The sequence below is a fragment of the Octopus sinensis genome, linkage group LG19, assembly GCF_006345805.1.
Source record: "Octopus sinensis linkage group LG19, ASM634580v1, whole genome shotgun sequence".
Classification (NCBI taxonomy): Eukaryota; Metazoa; Mollusca; class Cephalopoda; order Octopoda; family Octopodidae; genus Octopus; species Octopus sinensis.
Window position 1 is genome coordinate 17,387,896 of NC_043015.1, and position 10,458 is coordinate 17,398,353.

General features: G+C 40.8%; 1 protein-coding gene across 1 annotated transcript; it reads right to left on the reverse strand.

The window, feature by feature from the left end:
• Nucleotides 1–513: 513 nt before the first annotated feature.
• On the reverse strand, nucleotides 514–3,018 carry LOC115222338 (uncharacterized protein K02A2.6-like). Its single transcript, XM_029792527.1, has 2 exons — nucleotides 2,934–3,018; nucleotides 514–2,843 (listed from the first exon to the last, which is right to left on the reverse strand). The coding sequence occupies exons 1-2, from the start codon at nucleotides 3,016–3,018 to the stop codon at nucleotides 514–516; spliced, it is 2,415 nt and encodes an 804-aa protein (XP_029648387.1).
• Between the last annotated feature and the right edge of the window lie 7,440 nt (nucleotides 3,019–10,458).

The following is a 10,458-nucleotide window of genomic DNA, read 5'->3' on the forward strand; positions in this document are numbered from 1 at the left end:
GTGTCTGAGGTGTGATGTTGGGCTGCTGATGGGTGGTTGGTGCCCATTGGGATGATGATTCTGTGGGTGTTGTCACCGACGCTGTAGGTGTTGTACACGTTGTCTGCTGATGGGTGGTTGGTGCCCGTTGGGATGATGATTCTGTGGGTGTTGTCACTGATGCAGCAGGTGTTGTACACATTGTCCTCAACAGCTTTGGTGTTGGGCGGATGTGGGCCCTGTTGCGTCTCAGCTGCCTACCAGATTCCGTTTCTATTATATATGATCTTGGAGTTTCAGCTCTCCTGACAACTTGTGCTGGAATCCATGTGTTAGTTATGGGATCTTGAGTATGCACATGTTGTCCTCCAAGTATCTCAGGTAAATATGGTGCATGTTTGTTGTAATATTTCTGTGTTTGTTCTTGAGTGGCTGCTAACTTTGCCCTTGTCTCTTCCTGGTCAATAGGAGGTTGGATCTTACTTGGCAGGGTAGTTTTGTACTTCCTGCCATTCAGCAATTCTGCTGGGGATTTCATATCAGTGGTGTCGCTCGTAGGGACAGAAGTGCCATGTGTGGGTCTTCCTTAGTCTCTCGGCATTTGACTAGTGTTCTTTTCACTGTCTGCACCTGTCTTTCTATAAACCCATGACCTTTGGGGTAGTGTGGAGATGAGGTTGTAATATTGAACCCATACTCATCGGCTAGCTTTTTGAATTCCTGCGATGTGAACTGGGTTCCATTGTCACATATGATCTGCTCTGGTATTCCTTGCTCTGCTAGAAGTCCTCGAGCCACTGTAGTGATTGTTTTGGCTCTCAGGTCCTTCACTTTTCTCACAAATGGAAATTTGGAGTAGTAGCAGACCATAATCAAATACCATTCTTGGCCCTCTGTGAACAGATCTGCTCCAATAGTTTGCCATGGCCTTCTTGGGATGTCACTAGATATCATTTTCTCCTTTTGTTGTGAGTTTCTGTACTTTTGACAGATGTGGCATGTAGAAACTGTCTTTTCTATGTCTTTGTACATGCCTACCCAATATACTGCTGACTTAGCTCGGAGCTTGCATTTCTCCATTCCTAGATGCCCTTGGTGGATCTTGTTAAGAATCTCTTTTTGCATTGACTTGGGTATAATTATTCGGGATCCAGCCATCAGGATTCCATTCTCCACTGATATATCATCATGGATGGCCCAATATTCACGAATTAGGGGCTGCACCTGATGTCTCTTTTCTGGCCACCCCTGAATCACCATCTGAGTAAGGAGCTGGAGTTCTTCATCTTTGCTGGTCTCCTCTTTGATTTCTGCTAGCTTTGTGGTTGTTACATTCACAATGTGGTGGACCTTTATGCTTAGTCCTTCCATCTCATGTTTATCATGTGATGATAGTCTGGACAGAGCATACGCCAATATCAGGTCTTTTCCTGGCTTGTACCTGATATCGTAGTCGTATGTTTGAAGTCTTAACAGTAATCTTTGCAGTCTGGCTGGTGCTTTCATGAGGTTTTTTCTATGTATTTGTTCTAGCGGGCGATGGTCTGTTTCAATATTGAAATGTCTGCCATACAGATATGTATGGAACTTTTCACATCCATATACTACTGCCAGGAGTTCCCTTTCAATATTTGCGTACCTTGTCTCTGTGGGTGAGAGAGCTTTCAAGGCATATGCAATGGGTTTACCTTCCTGTATCAGTGCTGCGCCAACTCCTCTCATAGAAGCATCGACTTGGAGTATTACTGGTTTGCGTCTGCCATAGTATTGCAGAGTTGTCTCCTTACTGATGAGCTTTTTGATTGCTTCAAAATCCTGTGTGTGAGAAGCACACCAATCAAACTCTACGTCATCTTTGTTTAGTTCTCGGAGATTTGCAGTGAGATCGGCCAGCTTGGGTATGAAGGCTCCCATGTAGTGGATGAGTTCCAGGAAGCTCCTGAGTTCCTTCTTGTCTTTAGGTTCTTTAATGTCTCTGATGGCTTCCACTTTAGCGGGGTCTGGTTTAACTCTCTCTGCAGAGTATATAATTCCAAAGAATTTGCACTCTTTTGCTTTTACCTCACACTTGTTTGCATTGAGTTTGATGCCTGCTTGTCGGGTTTTCTCCATAGCTTCATGTAAATTGAAGTCATGTGTGGTCTCACCCTTACCATGCACTTGGATGTCGTCTGCTATCCCAATTGCTCCCTTGCAGCCTTCGTAGGTCTCATCTATTTGGCTCTGGAAAACATCTTGGCTCACCTTCAATCCAAATGGGAGTCGGTTGAATCGATATCTGCCAAATAGTGTGTTGAAGGTAGTGAGCATGGATGACTCTTCGTCTATTTTTACATTCCAGTACCCATTACTGGCATCTAGTTTGCTGAATAATTTGGACCCGGCCAATGATGGTGTGATTTCTTCAAGGGTTGGAATTGGATGGTACTCTCTTTTTAATGCCTTGTTCAGGTCCCGTGGGTCGAGGCATATCCGTAGGGTACCATTGGGTTTTTCCTTGATTACAATTGAATTTACCCAGTCTGTTGGTCGTGTCACTTTGGTGATTATTTCTTTTTTTTCCATTCTGTCCAACTCTGTCTTCAGCTTCTCTTTTAGTTCTAGAGAGACGCGGCGAGGTGGGTGAACAATTGGCTTGATATTGGGGTCGACTGTTATAGGGTATCGACATTTCACAAAGCACCCGGCTGTATCGTCAAAGCATTCAGGGTACATGCTCATCAGTTCCTTTTTGTTTGTGATTGGTGGTCGGTCTTTGATATGCATATCACTGTCAATCCTGCTCGGAGTTGCCTTCACTTCACCATTGATTGACACAATATTTAGCTTTTTGCAGGTATTGAGTCCAAGAATTGCTGGTCCTTCTGTTCTTGTGACATAAAAAGAACACTTGATTATTTTTCCTTTGTGTGTCCCTGTAATTGTTGTTTTACCCAGTTATGGAATCCTGGTACCTCCGTATGCAGTGAGGATTACATCACTTGGTGTGAGGATTCCTTCTTTGATTTTATCCTCTTGTGTCATGTGTTCTGGGAACATCTTCTTGTAAAGGTTGACAGGCAAGATATCACTCTGGGCTCCAGTGTCAATCTTCAGCCTTAAGTCAATGTTTATTCTTTTCTTGCCAGCCTTCTTTTGAATTCTTATTGTTGTGTATGCCTCATTTTTTTCTGGTCGCCCTTTCCCATCTCATGCACATTTATTGTGCCGACTGCCAAGAATTCCTCCTCTGAGGTGTTTTGTTCCTGTTGTTGTGCATGTATATCTCTTCTTCTTTTTTCTTTTTGGTGGCAGTGATGGGATTGCATTGTCAGTAGAAATAACCTCGATAACAAAAATTGCCATCAACTAAAATACTGTAGGCGTATGTTTTTTTTTTACCACTAAAAATATAACTGGAAGTTAAAAACTACAACTCTGGTGTTTCTTCGCATCGCATCAATAATTAATTCAAATTAAAAGAAAAAAAAAGTTTTATGCACTCACATCACCCAAGAGTCGTAGCAACGGTTTTCGTCGTCAGATTAACAAATGTAAACCACCTACAACTTGCACAGTTATAATTCTTTTTTTTTTTTTTGTAACAGAAACGAAGTAATTTATAATGCAAAATAACAAGTGCGAAAGAATTAATGAAAATATATATTACTGATGGTATCAAACTGGCATTATACAGATTGTGAAAATATGTTAAATATTGATTTCAGATTTTGGCTCAAGGCCAGCAGTTTTGGGGAAAGGAATAGGTCGATTACATCGACCCAAGTGTTACACTGGTACTTATTTTATCGACCCCGAAAGGATGAAAGGCGAAGTCCACCTCGGCGGAATTTGAACACAGAACGTAAGAACAGACGAAATACCTATTTCATTACTACCCACAAGGGGCTAAACACGGAGGGGACAGACAAGGACAGACAAACGGATTAAGTCGATTACATCGACCCCAGTGCGTAACTGGTACTTAATTTATCGACCCCGAAAGGATGAAAGGCAAAGTCGACCTCGGCGGAATTTGAACTCAGAACGTAACGACAGACGAAATACTGCTACGCATTTCGCCCGGCGTGCTAACGTTTCTGCCAGCTCGCCGCCCTAAATATGTTAAATATTGATTTCAAATTTCGACAGAAGACCAGTAGGTTCGGGGAGAGTACTCGATTAGGTACTTATTTTATCGACCCGGAAAGGGTGAAAGGCAGAGTTGATCTCAGAACGTAAAGACGGATAAAATGCCGCAAAGCATTTTCCCCGGCGTGCTAACAATTCTGCCAGTTCGCCGCTATAAATATGTTAGATATTAATAGTTGATATCTATAGTAAATACATGTAAGATCGAGCGATGAAAATATCTAAATATAGTCGACCAAAAAGTTATGAGATTGTTAGAATTAAAATGTCACTAACAAGGACAGAATTAAAAATACGTAGAAAAGCGTCACAAGGTGAACATTCGTTCAAGTCGTATCGCATTCCAAACTTGATAAACAAACTAAGAGTATTGTAAATTCAAATGAATAATATTTGCATGAAATGCAATCTGCATCAGTAAAATGATGGCTATGAATTTATGAAAGATTCAGGCTTAAATGGGCTCTGAAAATATCGAAGGTCATTTGTATAATTGATGGAAAGAGATTTTTTTACCAAGGTTTGCATTACGTCGACTCGTTTCTACTAAATTTAGAAGCAAAACTTAAAAGACAATTTTGAAAATATAAATCGTTTAAAGGAGTGTCTCTCTGTGAAGGTCCTGTTAGCAACACAGTTTCTTCTTTCAACAATTATATGTCAAGATACCGTTGCAATGTATCACACTGCATAAAGCAAAACTAAATACAAACACAGTCATCTCTCTATATATAAACGGCAAAATGTCTGTGTGTGTGTCCTTTATACAAATCCACAATTTTTCAATTAGAGGGCTCGCACTTTCTATGATCATTCAAAACCGTCCAAGGGTAGTCATGCACATCTTTACAATTCCCCAGTCACCCCGATAAGTCATTAAAAAATCAATAGGAATGACTTTTTTGTGAAATTTCTATCCAAAACCCAATCAAAATGCCCGAAACTTGATACGCCAATTGAATGCTAGCTAGCTGTATGTGATTGGTTGGAGATTTGGACAGTACTCGCGTGTATGTACGCACGCACGCAGCTGTATATGAACTATGACCCGGCAACGCCGGGTCATAGTGCTAGTTTTATATAAAATAACTCCAAAAATTAAGATATTAATAGACTGAACACGAGCAAGTCACAGATAACGCCCCTGAACGAAAACTGATGTCAACGGTCAGAAGTTCAAAGTCGACGGTACTGGCATCGACTCCAGAGGCGCTTTTCAAGCCTTCCGAAAGCAACACTTGCTTTTCTAATTCTATATGGAATTTCATCATCCAAATTGCTATATCTATTAATAGTGCTTCCCAGGTAGACAAACTGATCAACTACATCAAGTCTTTTACCACACACATAGATATTTGGTACACTATACTGCTTACCAGGGGCAGGTTGGTGCATGACAACAGTTTTCTTGAGATTGAATGTCAATCCCAAGGCAGTGCAAGCATCAGAGAATGCATTCAAAATGTGTTGCATATCAATCTGTGTGCTACTAGCTCATAATCATCTGCATACAAAAGGTCTCTTATGATAGAGGTAAATACCTTTGATTTTGCAGCAAAGCGCCTGATATTAAATATGCTGCCAGAGGTTCGATAATAGATGTAAACACCGTATCTGCAGTTTCTGAATGCAATACAGAACACCATCGCAAAATATATGGAAAAAAGGGTCGGTGACAGAATATTCCCCTGTTTCACTCCATTTTGTATTGAAATGGGCTCCGACATTTTCCCTCTAACATTCACCCTACCATTCATGTCTTCATGAAAAGACATAACCAAAGCAAGAAACTTTTCAGGACACCCAGATTTCTGGAGGACTTTCCACAATGCTTTTCTATTGACGGTATCAAAGGCTTTTGTCAAATCGACAAGAACCTGATACAAATCCAGACCCTGTTCCACACACTTCTTCTGAAGCTGTCTAGCTGAAAAGATCATATCAGCAGTGCCACGTCCCACATGAAAGCCAGATTGACTTTCTGGAAGAACACAGTCTGCAATGTATTTCAGCAGACGATCCAGAAGTACCCTGCATAAAACCTTTCCTACGACAGAAAGCAATGATACTCCCCTATAATTACCACAATCATTCCTGTTGCCCTTTCCCTTATACAGGACCACTGTATCTCTCCAGTCCTCAGGTACAGATTCACTAGTCCATAGCTTACCAAACAAAGAGTGAAGTTTCTGCAGAAGTTTCTCACCACCATGCTGTAACAACTCCGCATGTATGCCACCCATACCCGGAGACTTCCCATTATTCAACCTTGAGACAGCCATTGCAACTTCTTCCAACTTTGGTGGTTCTGCGAGTCCGCCTTCACAGGTAATCCAGGGATGAGATTGAGAACATCCTCACTAACTACAGACTGCTGATTCATCAAAGTGTTCATCAAAGTGTTCTTGCCACCTTCGCAGAACTCCTTGGGAATCACGAAGTTCTTTACCATCCCTGCTTCGAAGTAATGTCATCAGGGAAGACGTCGGTCCATAAACTTCTCGCAAGAGACCATACAACAGCTTTGTGTTATTGGAATCTGATGCCGCCTGTATCTCATCAGCCTTCTTACTCCACCACGTATCCCTCATCTGAGAGAGCCTTTGCCTCACACGTGATTTTACGTCCTTAAGTTCCCTATGCAACACTTCCCTTTCCTGTGGCTTTGCTGACAAATAGCGTGACAAAGTACGTCTTTTATCAACCAATAAATCATCTATATGTTCATCATTTTCTTTAAACTAATCTTGATGCTTTCTTTGTATCAATCTCAGGACTTTCTTGCCTATATCATAAACTGACTTTTTAAGGGTCGGTCAATCCTCCCCAATATCTGCAGCATTCATTTCCTCTTGTAAAGTTCTCTTCACACTATTACAACTAAGACGATCAACATTCAGTCTTTTAGGCAAGGTAATCCCTGCAGCTCGGATTTTGTTTTGTGACTAATTTCACTTTTGCACGTACTAGGCGGTGGTCAGTCCAACACTCAGCTCCACGAAGAACACGAACACACTGCACATCCTGTCTGTCACGCACCCTAACAAGGATGTAATCCAGAATATGCCATTCTTTAGATGCAGAGTGCATCCATGTAGTCTTAAACTTATTCTTTTGTTGAAACACACAGACGCAGCTCGTCACACATCTGCAGCAAAAGCATGCCATTACTTTTACACTTCTCCACCCCATACTTTCCAATTACTGTCCATGTGTTAAAATCCCTACCCACTCTAGCATTAAAGTCACCCAGTACGATGGCTTTGTCTGCCGAGGGATATTTCTTATAATGCCCTTCAAAGCATGGCAGAAAGAAAGTTTTTCGTCATCAGTATAGCACATAGTTGAAGCATAACACACTCGCCAAGGTCATATAATTTCCTTTAACCAAAGGAATTCTTCCAACTTGTTCACAAGAGTAGTCTTAACAGCAAATGCTACTCCAGCTTCTCCTCTAAACTCTTCATTCCTCCCTTTCCAAAATGGTTTAACCGCGCGATCGGGTATTCAGTCCGATTGTTTCTATGTCCCGCACATGATACAGCCTTAAGACATTTATTGGGTGGCCGTTGACTCTCAAGAGTTCCTCCTCACCAATCAAGCTTGGTGGGGTTGCCGGTTTAGTCGCCGACGACCCGACCATGCAACATGTTGTACTGGGTTACATGTTACCAGTAGCACTCGAAAGTGACCTGACCATATATATATATATATATATATATATATTATATATATATATATATATATATATATATATATGAAAAAACAAGTAAAAAATAGAAAATGCTAAAATAATTTTATAGTGAACATTTCAGTACCGGTTTCGGTCATTTTGAGACCTTTTCAACTGTAACGATTAAATAATTAAATTTAGAAAAATTAGAAGAAAAGTTTTTTTAAAAGAATATTTCTATAGTAGTGTTCAGATTTAAGTGGCATTCTGCCTTTCTCTGACTCCCTTGTTTGCACTTGTGTGTTCGAGGTAGTTGTGAGCTCTTGGTAGGGTAGTAGAGAGAAGGCTGGTGAGGAAAGGGGGGTGGGAGAATCTGGGAGTGCCCTGATGGTCGTATTTTGAATGGTCAGTGGCGGCTGGCAGTCTCAGTTCAATTCAGGAGAATATTTATATTGACAGGCTTCTTTATAGAATTAGCGTAGGTGTTATACTAAAAAACATTAGTGACAAACTTAAGGGGAGGGGGTGAAGAAGAAGAAGAAGAAGAAGAAGAAGAAGAAGAGAAGAAGAAGAAGAAGAAGAAGAAGAGAAGGAGGAGAAGATGACGATGATGGTGATGGTGGTGATGATTATGACGACGATGATGATGATAACGATGATGATGAAGAAGAAGAAGAAGAAGAAGGAGGAGAAGGAGAAGATGGTGGTGATGATGGTGGCGATGATGATGATGCCGATGATGATGATAACGATGATGATGAAGAAGAAGAGGAAGAAGAAGAAGAAGAAAAACAGAGAAGGGAGAATATGAATGTAAATATAGCTATGAAGGGGCTGATTAGTAATGGATTCTATTGAGTGTAGTATTTGGGTGTGTGTATATATTTTTTTTCTTTTATTCTAAAGTTGAGGTATATTAATTGTTTGTCGTAGACCCGTTAAGAAGTGGCTTGTATTTTGTAATAAAGAGATTTTCTTTACTTATTCGTTGTCTCGAGGTTGTATCGTCCCTAAATTGGTAGAGGGGGAAATTCTGAAGTTTGGTGTTTTTTTGTTGGCGCAAGTATCTATGTGTTGGCTAAAAGCTATTTTTCTGTTTTGGGGAATTTTTATCTGGGATCTGTGCAGGGCCATTCGTTTACGCAAACCATTTTTTTTTGGCCTATGTACTGCTCTTGACACCCGGAGCAGGTTAGTTAGTATATTAGGTTCTCCGAAGCACATGTGAAGTTGCTTTTCACTGTAAAACGTTGTCCCTGTTTGAAGGAGAACTCAGAACCCTCGATTAGATAGTCGCATATCCCGCAATTGGGTCTTCCACATTTTTTTACTGTCGGCTTCTGTGTTGAAGAGTGAATTCGGGCTTGTGTAAGGAGACTTTTCATGGATCTAGGCTGTCTTTTGCTTTTATGATCTGATGTGTGTGTTTGGAGGATTGTGTTCATTCTGTGGTCTTTTTTTAGGAGGGGTATGTTGTGGAGGATGGTGTCGAAGGCTTCGTTATTGAGAGGGTTGTGTGTGGAGATGTATGGTAAGGCTTTTGGTTGTAAGTTTTTCTTTGATTTGGGATGTCTCAGTTCCTTGATGTTAAGTTGAAGGGCACGTTGAATGCTTTTGTCAATAAGTGAAGGTGGATAGTTCCTGGTGATTAGGGTATCTTTTAGTTCTTGTAGTCGTGTGTCTCTGGTGTTTGCGTTAGAGACTATAGTGCATATCCTTTTTGCTAGATTGAAGGGGATATTCATCCTGGTGTGTCTGGGGTGGCATGAATTGAATGGAAGATATTGCTTAGAGTCTGTAGGCTTATAGTATATGTCTGTTTCTATTATATTATTAGCTTTCTTAATGAGGATATCGAGGAAGGGGAGTTGTTGTTGGCTATATTCCATCGTGAATTGGATGTTTACGTCCAGTCCGTTTAAAATTTTCTGGAATTCTATGAGTTTTTCTATATTTTTATGCCAAAGGATGAAACAGTCATCTAGATATCTCTTCCAGTTGTTTTCTATGTAGATGGAGAAAGGGCTGCCATATCTTTCTAGAACCTTACGATACAGACTGATCTCTAGGTATCTATGACTAGGTTGGCAAAGGAGGGGGCCATTCGTGTACCCATCGCAGTCCCCGATTTTTGTCGGTAGAAGTTGTCATTGAAGGCGAAGAAGTTATTTTCCAGGATGAATTTAACCCCTTCTATCACAAATTCTTTTTTGATGCGGCGGTGTGTGGTAGTCGTTGGCGTGATTCTCTAGCCAGAATTGGATTGCCTCTAGTCCTAGGTTGTGGGGGATATTGGAGTAGAGGTTGACTACATCGAAGGATACCAGTATGGTGTTTTTGTTTATAGTATTCGGTAGGTGATTGAGCATATCTAAGTCGTCCCTTATATAGCTTTTGACATGTTGAGGAGTGGTTTTAACAGGGTGTCTAAAAAGTTACTGAGGCGGTGGGTTTCGCATGCGGGACCTGCTATTATGGGTCTCAATTTGAGGTCATTAGGATTAGGGACTTTAATTATTTTGTCTGTAGCTATCTTGCATGCGTTGCTTATTTTTTCACTTTTGTGGATCTTAGGTATACCGTAGAATTGGCTAGTTTTACTTGTGAAATTGGTCATATAATCATATTCTTTGTCGGTTAGCCCTGCTTTGTATGGGTTTATATGGATTTTAGTT